General features: G+C 47.9%; 1 protein-coding gene across 2 annotated transcripts in view; it reads left to right on the top strand.

The window, feature by feature from the left end:
* PRKG1 (protein kinase cGMP-dependent 1) overlaps positions 1-22682 on the top strand; it is a 373799-nt gene that overhangs the window by 273379 nt on the left and 77738 nt on the right. For both annotated transcript variants that reach the window (XM_063406143.1, XM_063406142.1), the window contains exons 6-7: positions 2218-2295; positions 6146-6240. In XM_063406143.1, the coding sequence (XP_063262213.1) occupies positions 2218-2295; positions 6146-6240 (173 nt within the window). The remainder of the gene's footprint in view (positions 1-2217; positions 2296-6145; positions 6241-22682) is intronic.

Genomic DNA, 22682 nt, shown 5'->3' with positions numbered 1-22682 from the left:
GAGGTATTGCTGCCTCTCAAGTGGGGCTGAAAGCAGGAGCCTTGCCTTTATTTCCATTCCTACGTGCCCTAAGCGAGCTCTTGTGCCCTTTGCCTGCCCGGGGTGATGCTCTGAGTCTGAACAGATAGCAAGAGTTCCATTAGAAGGTTGTAGCACATGGATGAGCTGATTTGTGTCAGAAAGCCAGGATTTAAGAGCAGGAGCATTGCTGAAGGATGGCAAGGATGGGTTGATTCAAGCAGGAATAATTCTGGGTGGAATTAGCTGTGAAAGAAATGGCTTGGAATACATAAACATGAGGATGTTGGTGGCAGGAAGGGCGTGGAAAGAGGCACTGGTGAGGAGCAAGTCAAGCGAAATGAAAGCTTTGGGCACTCAAGGAAGGACTAGAGGAATGTGACTGGAATGTTGGAAGAAGACTTGGCTGAGATTGGAGCTCAGTTTTAAAAAGAAGAGACAAAATGCGCTGAAGTGAGAGGCAGCTTTAGGTGCTTGGAAGCTCAAATTTGTGTTCCTTCCATTCCTTTGGCAGAGCTCTGGGTGGGAAGTTTGGGAAGACTCATGCATGGGAATGGTTGGGATTTGTGGGTGGGAAGTTTGAGAGGACTCATGGATTGGGAAGAGCTACGTGTGGGAGTGATTGGGAAGAATTAGGGGCGGGAATGGTTGGGTGGAATTTATGGGTTGGAAGGTTGGGAGAACTTGTGGGTGGGAATTGGTTACAGCAGCAGGACTGAGACTCAGTTCTGCAGTGACTGGGTGCTGGTGGTAGCTGGCGAGCAAGACCAGAAATGGCCTTTTAGGAAGCAAGTTTATCATGTTAAATTGCCCAGAAATCATATTAAAAATACCATTATTGTATCTAATGAATATGGATTACCTGTTGTAAATTTGGAAGCCATTAGCCCAGTTTTTTCATTACTAAGATTTTTGCGTGCCTACAGGAGTCCACTTCAGGGGTTTGATCCCAACACCTCCTAAAATCAGGCCCTTCCACGGAATTTCACCCTGGATGGTCAAAAATGTGCACCTTAAATCTGCTCTCCAGAAACACCCAACATAAGCAGTAAAACCTTTCAAGTTTGTGTCCAGGTCTCCTCCAGACTTTTTTTTTTTCCTTCCTCTTCCCACTCTGGCACATGAAAATGGGAAAAGCTGGGGGTTCTGTTATCAATCTGTAAGCAATAAAAAAGTTGGGGTGTAAAGATAAATAAACTCAGGTCAACACATCACCCTTGAAAGAAAACATCTCCAGCTTAACCAAATCTGAAGATTTGGATTAATTCCCCTGGTTTAGCTCCAATCCTCGCTGGTTTAGACATATTTTGGGATTAGAAGATCTTATGGTGAGTGCAGGGCATTTTTGGGGTGATTTGATCCCAAATTTGGACTGGGATAGAATACCCAATACCTCCAGCTCTCCTGGTTGTGGTTGAAAAACCTAACAGACATTTATCCCAAGGGAGATGCAGGAGAGGTTGGATGGGAAGCTGTTGGCATCTCCCAGCCTGCTGTTGGTTGAATTTGCAGGGGCAGAGCATCTGGGATGAAAATCCCAAGGTTTGAGGGAGTCTAAATATCAGTTCAAAGTCTTGATTTAGAAAATAACTGGTTTTTTTGGTGATGTATAAATGTACATTGCTTTTGAAGGGTGACACAAGGGATGAAAGTATCCTAACACGTTTAGTGCCAGCAGTGATAAACTGTGACATGAATTTAACAAGGACTATTCCACAAAATAAGGCAAAAATGGACAGATTAAACTACTGTAATAATAGGGGAAAAGCAAAACTTACTTGCTGAATAAAGCCCTTGGTAGCAAAGCTTGAAAACCACCAAAACCAACACAAAAAAAAAAAGAAGGAAAAGAAAATTTTTACATCAGACTTATTACTGCAGTTTAGTTGGTGTAGCATATTCCCTGTTGGAAATTTCTCTGTCTCGTTGACGTGCTAAAAATGGATTTAGGCTGTGAGGATAATTCATCTGGGCACAGGCTGGCACCAGCACAGCCAGAAGAAAAATGGGCAACCCACAAATGCTTCCAGTTTAATTATTCTATTCCTTACCACAGGACAGTCTTAAAGTCACAGCCAATATCAGGCTGGGATAAAAGGGGTCCAGGGTGGTGTTCTTCAAAGCTGCCAAAATACGGGCTGGAGAACAGGCCCCTGCTTTTATTTGTTCATCTTCATTTGTTTCCTTTCCCTCTTGCAGACTCACTACGAGAGTGGAGAGTACATCATCCGCCAAGGGGCTCGAGGGGACACCTTCTTCATCATCAGCAAAGGCAAGGTGAGTGCACACCTCCCCAGGCAAGGGGCTCCCAAAATCCCGCTCCAGCCTCTCTCTCTGTCCCCTCCCAAGGCACAAATGTGTCAGCTCTTGACATTTAATGGAGCTCCTTGGCTGGGGCAGGAGGGAAGAGTGGCCTGAAGGGCTGGAAATGAAATCCCCTGCTGGTTTGCACAGGCGCTCCCAGGGAGCACCCTGGGGTGGAAACTGTTGTTGAGCATCTGTGTAAATGACCACGAAACTCAATTTCTTTGAAATAAATCCTACAATACTCCATGATTTCTTTGGTAAACATCCCCCTTGCAAGGCTGGCTTCCAGGCTTCGTTCCCATGGCTCTCTCTTCCCAGATTCTCCAAATAATAGAAAGGCAGGGATGTCTGAGCTCTCTCCATGGGGAAAAAAATGGTCTAAGTTTCTCTTCCACTGCTCACAGGGAAAGCAGTGACCTCTTTTCCCATAAAATGCTGATGAGATTTTATAGACCAAGATTTTTCCTTCTATTCAACAATTATTTATAATTTTTTTAGCCTGCCTAATACACTTGAGAGACACTTGGCTTTTTTCCACATAGCAGGATGGAGGTTTTGGAGGGAATACACAGTGATCCAGCTGCCAACTCGTTTTCCACCATCATCTTCCACTTTCTGGGAGCCAGTCTTCATTGCAAGGCAAAAAATGATCTTTTTCAGATCAATAAGAATATCATGGAGAAGTTTGTGAAATGAAGTTAAGCATAGCCTACAGAAATCCAAGTTTGTTGGTTTGATGCCCTTTCACTTCCCTTCATGCACAAATAATATTCCCTCTTTTCCCGGAGTATGGACAATAATGAGCCAAGCTTCAAATCCTTTTTCTTTTGCCATTTTTTCATGGGCAAAAATATTGGGAAAGTGCATCTCCCTCCCTCGCTGGGTGTTTGGAGCTGTGTTGGCCACTGAGGCTTTTGCCCCACTTGGTCAGGTGGATCCCATCCCTTCCCAGCAGCACAGAATCCTGGAATAGCCTGGGTGGAAGGGACCTTAAAGCCCATCCAGTGCCACCCCTGCCATGGGCAGGGACACCTTCCACTGTCCCAGGCTGCTCCCAGCCCTGTCCAGCCTGGCCTTGGGCACTGCCAGGGATCCAGGGGCAGCCACAGCTGCTCTGGGCACCCTGTGCCAGGGCCTGCCCACCCTGCCAGGGAACAATTCCTGCCCAATATCCCATCCAGCCCTGCCCTCTGGCAGTGGGAGCCATTCCCTGTGTCCTGTCCCTCCATCCCTTGTCCCCAGTCCCTCTCCAGCTCTCCTGGAGCCCCTTTAGTCCCTGGCAGGGGCTCTGAGCTCTCCCTGGAGCCTTCTCCTCTCCAGGTGAGCACCCCCAGCTCTCCCAGCCTGGCTCCAGAGGGATCCAGTCCTGGGACCAACTCCACGGCTCCTCTGGACTCATTCCAACATATCCTCAATCTACGAAGAAATGTAGAAACCAAATCCCAGTTGTTGGCCTGCAGCCTTTAACCCTCACCCAGAGGATGGAGAAGACTTCCCATGGCCTTGGCCATTGCTCCAGAGCCCTGGACTCCTCCTGGAGCAGCTCCTTGGCTTTGTCCCTGGCCTCTGCTCCTTTATCTTGCTGTGACAGCTACTGGCCAGAAAAAGGGAGCTAAAATAAAACAAGGCACAGGGACTTGCTGAAAAAATGCCCAGACTCTCAGCTGGAGCCTGATGGCTTGACAGAAATTCCCACAGGGACAGTTAAATCCTGCCCAGTTTTCTCTTCCAAGGTTATTGCTTTGGAAAAGAGACACCAGTGGCTGATGGATGGATGGAGCTGGAGAGAGTTTGATTTTACTGCCTGGTTCAGGATGGATGTAATAATTAATCCATGCTAAGGATACAGCCTGAGATAGAGCCTCAGCAGTGAAACATGGAATAAATGATAATAAAATACAGGATTTTAGAGTCAGTGTGTGCTGCCTGGCACCTGCAGAAGCTGGAGCACATCATCTCCTGTGTCCCGTGGTAGAACTTGACCCAGGCAGCTCAGGAAGCCAGGAAAGCCCTGTTCCTGGGAGCACTCCTGCAGTGTGTGCAGTCAGCCTGAGCAGGAGCAGGGAGAGCTCCTCAGGGAAGATCTGTCCTGCTGTCACATCAGAGCGTCTGGAGTTACCCAGAATCATGGAGTGGTTTGGATTGAAAGGACCTCAAAGTCCATCCAGTACCACTGGCAGGGACACCTTCCACCATTCCCAGGCTGCTCCAAGCCCTGTCCAACCTGGCCTTGGGCACTGCCAGGGATCCAGGGGCAGCCACAGCTGCTCTGGGCACCCTGTGCCAGGGCCTGCCCACCCTGCCAGGGAACAATTCCTGCCCAATATCCCATCCATCCCTGCCCTCTGGCAGTGGAAGCCATTCCCCTTGTCACTCCATCCTTTGTCCCAAGTCCCTCTCCAGATTTCTTGTACCTTTAGGCCCTGGAATTCTGCTCTAAGGTCTCCCTGGAGCCTTCTCTTCTCCAGGCTGAAGTGAGCAGAGATAATTTTTTACATTTCTGAGCCCATCACTCCTCTCAGAAATACTGAGAAAATTTCTGCTCTGTTTTCTTCCAGCCCATCCTCCATTGATAATTCTTGTAGGGCCAAATTCCTTTTGCCCTTCTTCCCTGTCAGCTCCATCCACCCTAACTGACCCCAATCTGAGCTCCCTTAGTGTATTTTTTTAACTTGTTTCCCCAAGTCCTACCAAGCAGAAATCAGAGTGTTTTCCAAACATGCTGTGTGCAGGAATCTGTGGAGTAATACTGGATGGAAATGGCTCATTCCCTTCTGCTTGGGAAGTGCTGCTGCTCCATTCTTTGCCTTTATCCAGAGGCAGCGTGGGCCTTGCTGTGCCATTTTCCACCCTTTTCCCTTTAAAATGCAGAATGTGGCACCAACTTAATGCAGGTTCCCCACTGGAGGCTGGCTCAGAGCTTTTGAGCCTCGTAAAAGTCACACTGTCCTAATCCCTGAACACTCTTTGCTTGGGATCAGTGGAAGTCTTGGAAAAAGGGCTGAAATCTGCATTGAAGTTCCCTCTGTGCAGGGGTATTCCTACCTCATCCATCCCACATTCCCTGCCCTTCCATGAGTCAGTGCAGGTGTTTAGGGCTGTGTGCTGCTCATTAACCTCTTAAACCCACTGGTTCTGCCACGCTTAAAGAGCTGGGAGAAGGTGCGGGCCACAAGCAGGAATTTAATGGGGAAATGACACCAGGATATCACTGAATCCCAAAGGATGTGCCCCACATCCCACCTTTTGGCTTTGGGAATTTCCACGTGCAAAAGCTCTGGTTAAAAAGATGGAAAGATTTGGTTTCTGCTCCAGCTGGAGTTGTCCCCTCCCTGAACTGGAGAGAGAGCAGAGCCACGCTTCATCCTGCAATGCCCCAAACTGGTTTACTTCAGTTGTGCCCAAAGGATGGTGATTTGTGTTATTCCTGTCCCTTCAGGGAACTTGGAAATGCTGGGAATCGTGGAACAAAGCTAACGGAAGCTTAGGCCACGTGTCTGATGGATGCACAGCAAAATTTTCGAATTTCATCCTCCTGTACTGTGCTTGTGCAACCAACTCCACATTTGGAGTTTAAAACATTCCCCAAAATCCAAAGCTGTGTGTTTTTGCAGGAGTAGTAGCAAAAATCACCGCTCGTTTCCTTGGATGGCTGGTTTGTGATGCCAAGGGAAGAGTGCAGGACTCTGGGGAATTCCATGGTTCCCACTGGAGCCTTTCCTGAGAGATCCAGGAGGCGACAAGTTCCCCTCTGAACAAAGAGGTTTCGGTTGTTAACTCAGAGTTCCCTGAATCCTGTGGGGGTTTTGCTTTTCCGCAGGTGAACGTTACCCGGGAGGACTCTCCCAGTGAAGATCCCGTCTTTCTCCGCACTCTGGGGAAGGGGGACTGGTTTGGAGAAAAAGCCCTCCAAGGGTAAGTGCTCCTTATGAAGTAGTTCTTGAATTTTCATATTTTCTCCGGGATTTTTGCAGCTTTCAGGTGGTTCTGGCCATTTGGGCAGAGGTTGGGAGTGGATTTATTCTTTTGGAGTCTCTGGATTTGTGTTAGAAGGAGGCCCCACCTCAGTGGGAAATGGGCTTGTTCTGCACTTGAGCAGCCAAATGTAGACCTTCCCTTGCTTATGGACATCAAAAAATAGTTTATCTTCGTGCTTCCTTTCCCAAACATCCATTGCAAGCTCAAAGAGTTTGGTTTTTGCAGCTCTGGAGTGTTATTGCTGTATGGAAAAGGATAATCGTGGTCATCCTGATGGAGTAGATGTCTGAAAGCAGGGCAGTTAGAGGGGTTTCAATTGCCATGCTGTATTTATGTGATTTTGGAGGTGGAAACTGAATGTGAGTGAGCACTTTTATATAAACATTTTCCTTTGGGGATGAGCTAAAAAGAGCTGCAAATCCATATTCAGCAGGTGTTTATTATAAAATCAGGCTTCCTTAAGGCAGGAATTTGGGACACTCATTCATCTTCATGGACAAACGTCCTTTCCTGGGGGTTCATCTGGGTGCCAGAGCTCCTGGGCTTTTTTTGGGGTGCTGTGGTAACATGGTCAATCCCTCTACCACCCTTCTCCCAAATAAAAGAATATTTGAAGGCTGACTTTCCTGGCCCTTCTTGGCAGCCAGAGATGTATCAAGCACAAACCTCAAGTCTATGGCTCTTCACCGTAATTACAAAATGTTGTGGTTATTGAACAAATATCCTGATTTTGATTCCACCCCTGCACAGCCCTGGTGACACGGAGCATCCCCATGGTGGGAATTCCTTGGCATTTCAAATACAGCAGTTGGAGATTGGTTAATTTACAATACTTGGCTGCATATAGTTAAATAATCAATATAGAAATGGAAACTGAACTATTGACAGGGCGTTCTCAGCATGCAGGGAAAGCACAATCCTGCCATCCCTGGCAGGGCCCAAGGCCAGGCTGGACAGGGCTTGGAGCCCCCTGGGACAGTGGAAGGTGTCCCTGCCATGGCAGGGGTGGCACTGGATGGGCTTTGAGGTCCCTTCCAACCCAAACAATTCTGTGATCAGGTTTTTTTTTGCTACAGAGGTGGAATTCTTCCAGAGCCAGCAAGCTGATAATCACAGGAGTCTCACAGGGAGATTTAAATGGAATAATGTGAAAATATTGTAATGTAAACATTTGGTAGCTCAATAAATGGCTAATTAATGAGTTTCTGTCAGGATTGTGTGAGACATTCCTGTTGGGCCACTTGGGAAACTTTTAGATTCCACTGCTGTAAAATAGAGCTATGGCTGAGAGCTTGAGATAAAATGGAATTTTTACTCCATTTTCTTTCCTTTTTCATCTTTGATTAATTTTTTAAAACTTTCCCAGGGCCTTAGCAATACCTGGAATCCCAGAATGATTTGGGTTGGAATGGACCTCACAGACCAAGGGACACCTTATTAAAACTTGGTATTTCGTGTGGGCAGAATAAAACAACAGCTACAAATCATTTCTTCGTTAGGATAGAAAATAATGCGAAGCCCAGCAGGAGCTGGGATAACAAATCCCTCCCAGCAATATGTCCCTGACAGAGCCATCAGGGGCCGATGTGGATTATCCCATTTTCCATGCCCACAGCAGATGGCACCCATTAGCTCCCAGTATCCCATTGCACACCATCAGAACAAGTCATGAAATGATGACCCACACCCTCTCCCAGGCCCCCTTGTGCCTTCCTGGCTAATTGGAGGCAGCAGATGGATAATTTGCAGTCTAGCACGACATAATTTAGGGTGCTCCACAATCAGGTGTTGTTTTCTTTGTTGCAAAGAAAACATTTGATAGGGCTGGTTACAATAACTGTTTCTATCAGCAGGGAAGTTCCTTCAAATCAGCACGGGGAGATAACTCAGTGCATCTCAGGTGCTAAACTCAGCAATAACTCGATGTGAATAACCCAGTGTGGCTCAGATATTAAAATTGGCTGATGAATTAGGGGGGGCTGCCTCACTGGCCTCACACAGCTGGATCTTGCCCCAGAACATCTGGAGCACACCACAGCCCCTTCCAGAGGGATGTTTTGGGAGCAGCCATCCATCCCATTGGAATGGAAAACATGGTTTAAGCCTGTGGCAAGGAGTCTTGAGATAGAAAATGATGGGGGAAGAAAAGAGGACAGAGAGCAAGTTCTTAGGAAAATGAGAGTTCTGAGCACCCTGGGCTAGTGGCAGGTGTCCCTGCTCAAGGCAGAGGGTGCAGTGGGGTGGGCTTTGAGGTCCCTTCCAACTCAAACCAGTCTGGGATTCCATGGGTGCCTCCTTCCTGCTGCATATTCCATCATATATTTGATTTACACAAGGCTTGTGGTTTGGGTGATGTGGGTTTCACCCAGTTTTGAGATTCAGGAGGAGTTCTGGACCTGGAGCAGTGGCCCAGAGCAGGGGGCTGATGTTTGGGGAGGTGGTGATGGAGCAGGAGGGAGAGGGGTTTGATAGAAATATTCATAGTTTTGTTCATGAGGCTTAGACCAAACTGGCCAAATCTTGAGGTCTAGCTGGGATTTTAAGGCGAGTGCTTTGCTTTTTTAAAAAAGGGGTCCCTAAACACTCCTGGGCAGTGGCAAAAGAGGAAGAATATGGGTGAGTAGCCTAAGCTGAAGCTGAGACAGGGCCTCCATAAGATATGTGTGTCCATTGGATGTATTTATGTATAAATATAAATGTAAGCGTGTATCCTACTGAGAAAAGCAATGGGAATGTTGATGATCTAAACCTACAGGAATAGCACAAAGTTATAACAGACATATCTTATGTTACAGCATAAAAACAGCAGCTGGTTTTAAGGCAGTTTTATTGCATTTCTAGGAGGAGAATTTTAATGCCGTTTTATTCTGAAAACCACTAAGTTTGTTTATTTGCCTGTGTGGGCTGTCCTGGAAAATAAGGAAGTTACTTGTTCTGTGGGGAAGGACCTGGGGGACACGGAGCTGTCCCCGGGCCAGCAGAGTGTCCTGGGGGACACGGAGCTGTCCCCGGGCCAGCAGAGTGTCCTGGGGGACACGGAGCTGTCCCCGGGCCAGCAGAGTGTCCTGGGGGACACGGAGCTGTCCCCGGGCCAGCAGAGTGTCCTGGGGGACACGGAGCTGTCCCCGGGCCAGCAGAGTGTCCTGGGGCACACGGAGCTGTCCCCGGGCCAGCAGAGTGTCCTGGGGCCAAGGAGGCCAATGGGATCCGGGGCAGCAGGAGGAGCAGTGGCAGCAGGGCAGGGAGGGACGCTGCCCCTGTGGCAGCCCTGGAGGCACCTCTGGAGTGCTGTGCCCAGCTCTGGATCCTCAGCACGGCAGGGCCAGGGAGCTCCTGGAGCGGGGCCAGCGGAGGCTGCGCAGCTGAGGAAGGGCCTGGAGCATGGGGGTGCCCAGGAAAGGCTGAGGGAGCTGGGGCTGCTCAGCCTGGAGAGGAGCCCCAGCTGAGAGGGGCCCTCAGCCCTGGGTGTCCCTGTGTGCAGGGAGGGCTCCCAGCAGGGCCCAGGCTCTGCTGCGGGGGCCCAGCAATGGCCCCAGAGCCACGGGCAGGGCCTGAGCCCAGCAATTCCCCCTGCACACGAGGCACAACTTCTGCCCTGGGCAGTGCCCAGCCCTGAGCACATTGTCCACACAGCCTGGGGGCTCCTCCCTGGGGCTGCTGCACAGCTCTGTGCACACAGTGCTGTGCCCTGTGCTCTGGGATGGCCCTGCTGGAGCAGGGAGGGGGCACCAGGTGCCCGCTGAGCTCCCTGCAGCCTCACCCAGCCTGTGGTTTGTATGAATTATTTTAAGGCATGGCCTATGGAAAAGGTGTAGGAATTTGGGAAGCTGTCCCTCCACCTCATGGCAGGTCAGCTCGTGGATGGAACTGCTGGAGGAAGCTCCTGTTCGAGAACAAGAGCCCCCAGGCAGAGTGCCCTCCCCTCATCCTGCTGCTTTGTAAAGACTGCAATACACATTTTTTTTGATTGATTCTTTGCAAAATGTGTTTGTGGTGTGTAGGGGGAAGAAGGAATTGTGGTCTTTGGGTTCTGCAGGAGCTGCTGTGCCCAGCAGTGATAACTGAGCTGTTGGGACTGATTTATATCTGTTTCTTTGTTACATTCTCAATGATCTGAAAATGACAATGGTCGTAGCTGTTTCTCATGAAACAAAACATCTACTTCCAAGAAAATCTGTTCTATTTCCCATTTACATCTCTACCTCTGGTAGTTATTCTCCCTAAATTACAGAAACCAGACCTCCTCTACCTGCCCCAAATCCCTGGGGCATAATTTGTCCCTTGATAATTTCCTGGAACAATAAAACAATATCCTTGAGTATGGGAGGAATGTCACAAGTTTCTGTGCTGACCATTCCAGAAACCTGGCATCATATTTCCCACCTGGAACAGTGGGAGTTGCTGTGATGGATGTTGCCATCAGCGACCAGAAAAGCATGGGAATGCACATGGGAAATATCAAATCAGGAGTATTCCAATCAGGATTGCAGCTGGTGATGTCAGAGCTCTCTTTGTTCAGAAATTAACGTTGAATTTAATGACAAAAGCTTTTTTAAAGGCTGAGAATGAGACAATAAAAGTAGGACTTTGTTTCTTTTTCTTATAGAGGTGTGGTTTTTTTTTTCCTTGAGTTAGACTCCAAAATTAATTGTTTTTTGTTAAATCTGTATTAGCTCTGCAAGAGGTGCTGGATCACCCCACTCCTGCTCCTCTACTCCCTGCTCTAATTCCTGCTTTCCTTCTGTGATGCCACTGCTGGGCTGACCTGACCTGACTTTTCCATTGCTCCTTTTCCCAGGGAATAAATGAAAACTCTGTTTCTTTAAAAACTTCATAAACCAGCCCTGGAAGCCTTTGGGGTGCCCCACCTTGTTTCCCTGCTCTCTCTGTTCTTGTCCTCTGCAGCTGTTTTCATGTTTCTTGGCAGTCCTGGAAAGGAGCACCTTTCCCTTTTCCCCCCCTTTTTTCTCTTTTTTTTCCCCTTTTCCCCCCTTTTTTTCCCTTTTCCCCCCTTTTCCCCCCTCTTTCCCCCTCTTCCCCCCTCTTCCCCCCTTTTCCCCCCTTCCCCCCCTTTCCCCCTTTCCCCCTTTCCCCCTTTCCCCCACTTTTTTCCCCTTTTTTTCCCCTTTTTTCCCCTTTTTTCCCCTTTTTTCCCCTTTTTTTCCATTTTTCCCTTTTTGTCCCCTTTTGTTCCCTTTTGCTTTCCCCTTCCCTTCTCCAGCTTTTATAGGCTGAATCCTTTTCCAGTGTCCTTGAACTGAAGTTCCCATGAGTAATGAGGATTATATTCCATTTTCATGGAATACACGAAACACCTTCTTTGCCATCCCCTGTTCCCACTAAAACCTTCCCATCTGCTGCCCTATGAACCTCATTGTCCTGAATTTTCCAGGGAAAAGAGAGTGGATGGAGCATTGGAAATATTTGTCACTCTGGGACACAGAGGCAGGCACACAAGTGCAGATGTGGCAGGAATTTCATCTCAGGGTGACATTTCTAGAGAGATATATATGAATAAAAGATATATTTATCCCATAGGATAAAAATAGGAAAATACCATTGTAATTCCTATTTCTTCAGGGAGAACAACAGTTCCTTCTGTTGCAATCCAAGTGTTTTTGGGAAAAGGCATCTAACCACCAAAAAATATTGGGAAAGGGTTTGAGGAGCAGCAGAGTTCTGGTGTAGGAAAGCAAGTGGAATTTGTGATGGGAAAGGGCTGGAAAAATGGGCTGTGGGGTGGAAGGATAAATGAGGGAAGGTTTCCTCCTGGGGTGATTCCTCTTGGCATGAAGCCATTCCTTGGTCACAGTGCTGAGACATTCCTTATTCCCATTGCAGCCCAGTTTGGAAGAGTAGAAAAGGGAATTAAGAGCAGCCACGGGGTAGGAATGAAGTCCAGGGTAATGCAGGACAATGCAGTTTTCCAGCCAGGAGCTCCGTGGATAGGGAGATGCACCCACACGTAGAGGCCACCATAAAATGGAATCAGTGCTTCAGGTGTTGATGTGCAGGAGAATGAATTAAAACAACCCCAAAAGAATGAATAAACCCAACCTTCCAACTCTGGCACATTGAGAAGTGTTTTTGTCCCCCCTGTTGCTAAATACTAGGGATTTCTTTTTTCCATAAATCCAGTGTGTTTTCCCCTATTTCCCAACACCTGTGTCCTGTGTGTATCCCATGGACTGTGGATCCGACACATGGCCTCCAAGGACTGGCTGGAATTTTTGTCATCCATTATTTCTGATGCTTTTTACACTTCTTACAAGCACTGGGTGATCTCAGATGATATTTCAGCCTTTAGTTCCCTTTCCCTGCCAGGGAGGTGGGAGCCCTGATGGGTTCAGATCCATCCCCCTGAGGCTCAGGAAGCTTTTCCAGCCCTTGGGAAAGCTGATGGCAATTCCCTGAAACAAAACCCTCCCAGAGGCTTTGGAGGGCTGCAAGTGGGGAGGCAAAGTGACACTGGGACGGTGTCACCATCTGCTCCCCTCAGGGCTGGAGCTCCTCCTGCAGGGATGGCTTGGAGAGGTGGCAGCTGGGCCTTGGAGCTGATTGATCTCCTGAGGGAGATTTTGGGCACCCCACGGCAGAAATTCAATTAAATGGGGGGAGAGGTGGCCCTGCTCTGCCCAGGCTGCTGTTGGGGTGGCCTGGCCCCCATGCCCTTGGCTCAAGCACAGATGGAGGGGGGTTCATGACTGCAAAATTGTGGGATTTCCCTCAGGCCCTTTGGGGTTTGTGTCATTCCAGTATTACAAGCATGATGGAGTTGCTTTGCTTTCTCCAAGTCAGGCCCTTCTCCCAGTACCAAGCAATGGGAGAAGAGGAAATGACCAAGGGAGGTTCAGGCTGAATGTCAGGAAGAATTTCTTCACGAGAAGGGTTGTAAAGTTTTTTTTGTGCCCAGGGAAGTGGTAGAATCCCCCCAAAAAGCATAATCCTGGCATGGTCTGGAAGTGTCCAAGGCTTGGAGCACCCTGGGCTAGTGGAAGGTGTCCCTGCACGTGTCAGAAGGTTGGAACAAGATGAGCTTTAACCCAAACCATTCCAGAATCCTGTGCTGATTTCCATGATTCTGGGCCTTCCCTCTCTGCCCTTTTTTTGCCAGTACATGAAGGAATGATCTGGAAAGCGCCAGAGGGCAGAGCATGACGTGATGGCTCTCAGAGCATCCTGCTTAGGAGCACTGCACTGGGACTCCTGAGGAACAGTTTATCATCTGCTTTTCCAGCAGGAATGAATTGTGTTCTTGGCTCTGCCTGCCTAAAATCACAACACAGAATGGATTCTACCAAAGCTCCACCTAACGTGGCATTTCCAGTACCCAGAATTAATCCTGACCAACATCCTGAACCAGAGCTGCAGCTTTAATCATTTATGATCCTTGCTGGGCTGAATATCCTCAGGCAGTTTTAAAATCTTCCTTCTTCTCCTGCACACTCTAAAGTGTGGCACTAATTGCCACAGAAGGTTGGGGCTTTTAATGGTGCTTGTTTGGGTTTTTTTTTTTTTGGATGAGCCATCTGCTGCTTGAGTTCTCAGATGTGCAGTTGACTTGTTGATTTTTAGAGTCTGTTGTCTCAGATTATACATGTGGCAACAGGCCAGGTGAAGCCAATTTTCCTCTGCTGTCTTTACATCTTCTGGCACATTTAGTGACTTGTGAAGATCTCTGGAAGGTGTCCCTGCCCATGGCGAGGCAGCTGGAAGTACATGAACTGTAAAATCCCTTCCAACTCAAACCATTCTGGGATCCTCTGAACTCAGCCCTGCTTCTTCATTAACAAGGACCACAATTTTTATAGGAAAAAAAATGCTGTGTTTTAAAAGTATTGTAATATGTTTCTATATAAATATCATATGCATAAAATATTATATTCATAAAAAGGTTTGGAGCTAGAGCTCAGCACTCACAGTGCAATTCTCTGTTCTGGCAAACAGCTCAGTTTATAATCTCAGGGTTTTTCCTCATTTTTGTGCAGAGAGCTGGTACCACCTTAGTCATGCTGGTCAAAAAAGTCCTCATGGAAACACCTCCAGTTTTGAAGGGATGGGGATGGTCAGGAATGAAAGGCTGGTGCACAGAAATTCACCTTTTTGTCATTTATTTTCTAAGAAAAAAAGAAAACAAATACCAGAATCATGGAGTGGTTTGAGTGGGAAGGGACCTTAAAGATTCAAAATCCCACCCCTGCCATAGCAGGGACACCTTCCACTGTCCCAGGCTGCTCCAAGCCCCAAAATCCAGCCTGGCCTTGGGCACTGCCAGGGATCCAGGGGCAGCCACAGCTGCTCTGGGCACCCTGTGCCAGGGCCTGCCCACCCTCCCAGGGAACAATTCCTGCCCAATATCCTGTCTAAATTTCCCCCCTGTCTGTTTGAAGCCATTCCCCCTTGTCCCAGCACTCCATCCTTTGTCCCAAATCTCTCTCCATCTTCCCTGTCATGCTCTTAGGCACCAGAAGGACACAGTGATGTCACCCTGAAGCTTCTTCCCTTCTCTAGGCTGAACAATCCCAATTCTCTTGGCCTTTTAATATCTGTCTTTAAAATATTGTTATCAACCCAAAATCTCCCTCAGGGAAAAAGAGCCATTAGGAGATAAGGCCCCTTCCAACCCAAACCTTTCTAGGAGTCTGAAAAAATCCAAATTTTACTACTCTTATTCTCCTCACAAAAAGGGCATAAATAACATTCATTTGTGTGGGGAAGTTACACTCAGAGCCAACTTGACAACTCAAATGTAGTTAGTAAATAATCAAGTGGTTTGGAGCCTTAAAGACAATTGTTGGTTTAGAAAATCACAGCTTACGAGTTGTCCTTGCTTTTCTCCAACTGAGTCATAGCCCAGGAACTCAAATTACTGTTTATTTTTTTTTTCCTTTGAAGATACTGTCTAAAGAGCAGAGACAATATTCCTCCTGTTGAGTTAAAAAAAATCAAAAAAAATCAAAAACCTACATCTAATGTTGGGCAAGCAGAGTGTGCCAGATGGAGGAAGAAAGGCAGAATTCCACGGGTTTGGGGCAAAGCAGCACTACACAAGGTTTATAGTTACCCATATATTTGCTTTTGCTGCAGTGAACGTCTCCAGGAATTTTTCCAACCTCTTTTTCCCTCTGTGTTCCTTCAAAGCCTGAAAAAAATTTGCTGCAATAAGGAATGCAGAGGAAATAATTAATATTATTGCTATTTATTAGCTAAGAAAGCTGCTGGAGCACCATTCACATCAAAAGAATATGGTTTTAATTGATAAAATTTTCTAAATTGCACAATTTGGAGGATTTGTTTTCCTGTCTGAAGTGGGAGTAGTTGAATGTGTGGTGATTGAAGAGATTTCAGGGGTCAGATCTGGTTCTTGCATCCTGGAAAGAGCAAAACCCCGGGACTGCACTTTGTTTTCCCCATCTGGAGGGTGTGAAACAGCCTGGCAGGGCTGAAGGCTCCAAACTCTTCCCTTTTCCCTTTTTTCGTGATTGTTTGCAGGCAATTCCTGTGTTGTGCAAAAGAAAAAAAAGGAAACAACGGGGGGCAAAAAATACCCATATAATTTTGTCCTGCACCAATACTGTAAATAATAACCATCAATTCTTAGATCCAAATGTTTTACCCTAGAATTTCAAAAGGAGGATGTTTGTGTCAAAATGATGGCTTGTGGCAAATGTTTCTAGTTGGGGAGAAAATCCATGCTCCGAAAGAAATGTAGTTTTAATGAGAGGAGAGAAAAATCCCTGTTCAAGGGTTCCAGTGAGGAAATCATACATTTTTCCTGGGAAAATGCTTTCATCAAAATACTCCCGCCAGCTCTGTTCAAGTTTGTAAGCATTAAGTGGAACTGAGGAATGCAGCAATGAATATGAATTCCCTTGACTTCCTTTAAAAAAAACCCAACCCAAACAAGTGAAGATGCGCATGGGGGATGCAGGAGTAGGAATTAATTCACGGGATGTAGGCAGGATAATCCATGTTAGCAAACCCTCAGAGCAGGTTTACAACAAGATGGAATCAAAGAGGGGAAAAGAGAGCAAAAAATGGGATATCAGCTTAAATTTATAGCTGAATTTACTACAGCACCTCGTGATGTGGCTCCTGTTCAAGTCTCCTGTTGTACCCAGGGTCGATTTGGGTTTGTGTGTCAGGCTTTGGAGCTCCTTTTAAAATTCCTGTAATTTATCAATTTCAGAAAATTGAGGGAGTTTTGTGCACAGTAACCTGGAATTGGGATGCAGGGCCCAGTCATTTGAGGTGCCATAGTAATTAAATGTTAAGGTCTGTGCTTTATAAGTAATCAAATGTTCTCTATTAGAGCCCTATTAAAATAATTCCACCTCTAAACCACAGAATAGTATCAGCTCATGGCTTGCACTTGGCCTGCTGTAATTTAGACACAAAGGGACCAAAGGAAACGGCCTCAGCTTGCACCAGGGGAGGTTTAGGTTTGACATCAAGGGAAATTTCTCCACCAAAATGTTGTCAAGCAGTGGGACAGGCAGTGGTGGAATCAGCATTCCTGGAGGGATTTAAAGGATGTGTGGAGGTGGCATCTGGGGATGTGGGGCAGTGGTGGCCTTAAATCCCATCCCACCCCTGCCATGGGCAGGGACACCTTCCACTGTCCCAGGCTGCTCCAAGCCCCAAAGTCCAGCCTGGCCTTGGGCACTGCCAGGGATCCAGGGGCAGCCACAGCTGCTCTGGGCACCCTGTGCCAGGGCCTGCCCACCCTGCCAGGGAAGGATTTATTCCCAATGTCCCATCTAGATTTCCCCTTTGTCAGTGTGAACCCATTCCCTGTGTCCTGTCCCCCCATCCCTTGTCCCCAGTCCCTCTCCAGCTCTCCTGGAACCTCTTTAGGCCCTGCAGGGGGCTCAGGCAGTGATACCAACCCGGGAACAATGTAGGAATAATCCTGATTTATTTATATTCATTGTTCTCCTCATCCTCCCTCTATGAACACCCAGAGTTTCACAGGCTGAGTACTATTCCTGTCCTGTACATATTCCTATTTCTTTACAGTCATCACTCTACCAGTCCCAAAAATTAAATTTATATTTAATGATTATTAACATCAGTTTTAAGTCTCAGAGCAGATCTTTTACCCATGTCCAGACTTGGCACAGGGGCTCTTTATGCTGGTGATGGCAGATCAGGCTCCAACAGCTCCACTTTCAGTGGCAGCCTCTGATCTCACTTCGAGTTGCCCTGGCTGTTGACACAAAAGATACACTTAAGCTTTTAATTCCTTGGTGCATTCCAGCAGATTTCTGTTGTCCCTGCCTGTCCCTGTCCCTGTGTGGTGTCACTGACTTCAAAGTGGAGGCTGGAGCCAGCCTTGGATCTTGGAGATCAGCAAGGCTGGCTGGGAATACCCACCCTGATAGGGGCAACATTTAAAGTAATAAACAGTGTTATCACTACCCAAATTTGGGTGTTAATTCAGGTTTTCAGGTTTTTTCAGGTTTCTTGGCTGTGCTGGAAAGGAGTCCTTTCCCCTCTTCCCTTTTCCCTTTTCTCTTTTCCCTTTTCCCTTTTCCCTTTTCCCTTTTCCCTTTTCCCTTTTCCCTTTTCCCTTTTCCCTTTTCCCTTTCTCCTTTCCCCTTTTCCCTTTTCCCTTTCTCCTTTTCCCTTTTCCCTTTCCCCTTTCCCCTTTTCCCTTTCCCCTTTCCCCTTTCCCCTTTTCCCTTGCACAGACTGAGCATGGCCCTTGTGAGAGGCAGTGACAGCGTTGGGATTGGTGTGAGGAGCTGGGGTTACCTTTGGGTCTGGCTCCCAGAACTGGGCTTTGGGGATGGTTTTGCTCTTAGGAGAGCCTGATGCCTTGGAGTGGCTGACTAGAATAGAGGCTAGACAAGATTAAAAGAATAAGAATAAGTAGTTATTAAACACCTTGGGCAGTCAAAAGTCCCCCAGAGGGGCTGCACCCAAGGTGGACAATGGTCATGAGTTTTTCAGACAGATATAAGTTTGGTTCATTTATATATCAGGAATTAATCCTCCACTTACACATTCAGGTAATGAAGTAATATACCCCCAGTTTGCTTCCCCCCAATTCACTTTTGTTTATGCTTTTTGGGGCCTGAGGCTGTAGGGTTTCCTTGGATCTCAGGCCTAGAGAGGGATTGTTTTGTCTGATCAAAATGTAAGGACAGTTAATAACACTTCATATGGAGTTATGCACTAATGCAGTACAGGATTTGGAGATATAAAGGCTGAAATCTTAAGGCATCACTCCAAATCTCCACTGGAGGCTCAAGCTTCCCATTCCAGGGAATTTTAGAGGGGAAACATCTCCAGCTGTGCCAGCTGTGTGGGAGAGTGTGTGAATGGATCCGACTCTGCTGGACACCTCAGAGCTGGGACACTGCCAGCCCTTCCCACAGGGCTGGCATGAGGGGTGGGACACTCCATGGACAGTGCTGGTTATTCCCAACCAGACACTGAATGGATGTGGAGCCTCAGCACTGCTGATGAGTGTAGGTGAGAGAACACCCTCAGGGCTGGAATTAGCCTTTGGTTTCCTGGGATTTTTGGGATAGACTGGACCATGCTGCCTTCTCCGTGAGTTATCTGCTTTATTAAAGCCGGGCCATTACACTGATGGGCATCTGGCCAGTGGAGAGTCCATGCAGCCCCTGCTCCTCTGGGACCTCTCCTTCCCTTCCCATGGCCCATCCTCCTGTGCCAGTCCTGCAGCAGCTGATTCTCTGCAGGTTTGAGGCACCAAACCTCCTCTGTCTTCTTTGTTCTCCACACACAAGGTCCTTATCCCCAGATCCACTTGTTCTTATGCTGCCAAGCTGTTCTGGCACGAATCCTGCAGCAGGCTGATTTCCTTAATTATGATTATTGTCTTCCCCCTTCTGCCATCTCTCCAGCTCAGCAGCAGTCCCCCAGCCATCTTTTCATTCCCTGACCATCATTTGTCTGCTTTTGTCTCCATTCTCTGCCCAAGAAGTCCCTGCTTTTCTCTTTCCAAAGAGAAAATGGACAAGTTATGGTTCTCCTGAGGTGTTGTCACATCACAGAATCACAAAATCACAGAATCACAGAATCACCAGGTTGGAAGAGACCTCCAAGATCATCAAGTCCAACCCATCCCTAACACCCCAACTAAACCATGGCACTGAGTGCCACATCCAGACTTTTTAAAAGCACATCCAGGGATGGTGACTCCACCTCCTCCCTGGGCAGACAATTCCAGTACTTTATCACCCTTTTTGTAAAAACCTTTTTCCTAATATCCAACCTAGATTTCCCTCGGCACAGGTTAACACTCTGTCCTCTCGTTCTGTCAGTTGCTGCCTGGAGAAAGGGACCAACCTCCACCTGATACAGCCACCTTTTAGGAAGTTGTAGAGATTGATGAGGCCACCTCCTTTGCCCCAGACTAAACAAGCCCAGCTCCCTCAGTCCTTCCTCACAGGCCTCGTGTTCCAAGCCCCTCCCCAGCCTCCTTGCCCTCCTCTGGACACCCTCAAGCCTCTCAAGGTCCTTCCTAAACTCAGGGGCCCAGAGCAGCCCTCAAGCTGTGGCCTCCCCAGTGCCCAGGACAGGGCCAGAATGACCTCCCTGCTCCTGCTGCCCACACCATTCCTGATGCAGGCCAGGAGCCCTTGGCCTTCTTGGCCACCAGGGCACACCAGGGCACACTGCTGCCTCGTGTTCAGCTGCTGCCACCAGCACCCCCAGGGCCCTTTCTGCAGGGGCACTGTCCAGCCACACCGTCCCCAGCCTAGAGCACTGCAGGGGGTTCTGGTGGCCAAAATGCAGCACTCGGCACTTGCACTTATTCAGCTTCATCCTCTGGGACTCTGCCCATCCATCCAACCATTCCAGGTCTCTCTGCAGAGCTCCCCTACATTCCAACAGATCCAGCCACGCTCCCACCTTAGTGTCATCTGCAAATTTCCTGATGACAGACTCAGTCCCCTCCTCCATGTCACCAGTGAAACAGTGACCAGAGCTGTCCCCAGCACAGAGCCCTGAGGAACAGCCCTGGTGCCTGGCTGCCAGCTGCATGCAGCACCTTCAGCACCACGCTCTGGGCCCGGCCATGCAGGCAGTTCTGAACCCAGCACAGAGCGCTCCTGTCCCAGCCGTGGGCTGCCAGCTCTTCCAGGAGTGTGCTGGGGGAGACAGTGTCCAAGGCCTTGCTGAAGTGCAAACAGACAACAGGCACAGCCTTGCCTGCATCCACCAGGCGGCTCAGCTGGGCATGAAAGGAGACCAGGCTGGTCCAACACCACCCAGCCCTCCTAAAGCCGTGCTGGCTGGCTCTGCTAGCCTGGCCATGCTGTGAGTGCTGTGTGCTGGCATCAGCATCAACTGCTGCATGACCTGACTGGGTACTGAGGTCTGGTTATCTGGCCTATAATTACCAGGATCCTCCTTCCCACCCTGTTTGTGAATGGGAGTAACACTGGCCAGCTTCCAGTCACCTGGAACCTCACCAGTCAGCCAGGACTGTTAATAAATAACGGAGATTTCGCAGTTCGCAGGCTTCTCTGCCACCTCCCTCCTCACCCTGGGGTGGATCCCATCTGGGCCCAGAGATTTATGGATATCCAAGCAGCTCAGCAGTTCTCTGAATGCCTCCTCCTGGAGAACAGGGGGACCATTCTGCTCCCTGACACCATCTACAACCCAGGAGGACAGGGGAGCTGAGGACAAGCCAGGTTCCCAATAAAGACTGAGGCAAAGAAGGCGTCAAGCACCTCTGCCTTCTCCTCATCTGCAGTTACTAAGTTCCCTCCCTCACCCAAAAGATAACACAAGCTGGTCTTACCCTTCCTTTCACCATTAATGTATTTGGAAAAACATTTTGTATTATCCTTTACAAAAGTTGCCAAATGAAGTTCAAACTGAGCTTTGGCGTCCCGAGTTTTTTTCCTATGAGCCCTAGCAACCCCCTTAAATACTTCCTGAGAAACCTGACCCTCCTTCCAAAGATGACACGTCCTCCTTTTGTTCCTAAGTTCCTTCCAAACCCCATTGCCCATCCAGGCTGGACGTTTGCCTCCTTGACTCATCTTTCAGTGCATGGGGACAGTCTCTTCCTGTGCCCTGAAGATCTCTGCTTTGAAGAACCACATGTCCCACCACAACTCTGTCCTGCTCTGGGATGCAAGAGAAATTCTCTTCTGGTTTCTTCTTGGAGTTGTCTTCATGGTCTTCATTATCTCCAATCCTTCTTTTACTCTTTCCCTTCATCTCCCTCTGTCTTTTGGATCTTTTCCCTCACCAGATGAGCATGTTTTGAGCTCCTCAGTGGCAGAGTTCTGAGCTGCTGCCCCATTTTCATCTCTCCTTACCACCAGTATTATTTATTGTTTGGAAAGCTGTTGGGATTTCTTCTCTTCCAGTTTAACAGCATCATCAAGTCATGATTTGAGCTGGAGGGGGCTCACAGAGGGCACCTGGCCCAACTCCAGCCCCAAACGGCTCTGATTAGAGCATCCATCTGAATGGATGGATTTGAGACTTATTTCTTTTTCCTTTCCTTTCTTCATCTTTTGGTCAATCCACTCAGCTGTTGGTCTTTAAGTAAAGCCATTCCTAAGCATTCATAAAAAGACCCAGGACCACCAATCCATTTTTAGACTTGGAGAGTTGTCACTGGAATTCAGAGCTGCCAACTACGACCTTCTCTTGGCATCCCCAACTTCCTTCTCCTACATGTGGTGGAAGAGTTCTGTTAATTCCCCAGCCTCCATGTGGGGATTGCAGGTGTTTGTTTCCTCTTTTTTATCTTTTTTTTCTTGCTTTTTTCCTCTCTTCACTGAGCTTTCAACTCATCTCCTCAGTCCTGATGTCTCACAGCTCCTTTCTGTGCTTGTCTCTCTCCCAACAAGAGAAAGTCTCAAGATTTCCATATGGCAAAACCCTCCAGAGGTTTTATGTCTGGACACTGTGAGGCTGCTCTGCAGTTGCTGTTACTTGTCACGATTGCCTTTTGTTTGGGCCCTGACTCCTCAGTTTTCTTGCCTCAAACCCCAACTCCTCCTCTTTTCCTTCATGACCTGCCCCCATCCAACCCTTCCACTGGAGATTTTGGCATCCCACACATCCCACACCAATTTATTGCACTCTAAAAAGTATCCTGGGGCTTCTTCCAGGTGCTCCTGAGCCTGGGAGTAAAGTAATTCTCAGTAAAGACCTACAGAGTTGCCCAGGCTTTGAGACCCCCTAGAAAGTGCAGAATTGCTGACAGTAATTACATTTCCTGTGTTTATTTCTTTAAATTGATGTTTGTCACTGAGGTCTCTGCAGGCTTTTGCTGTTTGAGGCAAGGTGTCAGTGATTCTCCCTGAAATTTCACCTCAGATTGTCGCAAAACCAACAGGAGGGATGGGAATCGTTGAGCTGCATGCCTTAGA

This window comes from Prinia subflava, chromosome 9 (genome assembly GCF_021018805.1).
Source record: "Prinia subflava isolate CZ2003 ecotype Zambia chromosome 9, Cam_Psub_1.2, whole genome shotgun sequence".
NCBI classification, from domain to species: Eukaryota; Metazoa; Chordata; class Aves; order Passeriformes; family Cisticolidae; genus Prinia; species Prinia subflava.
Note: the sequence above shows the minus strand (reverse complement) of the source record. Positions and strands in the feature narration are given on the sequence as shown.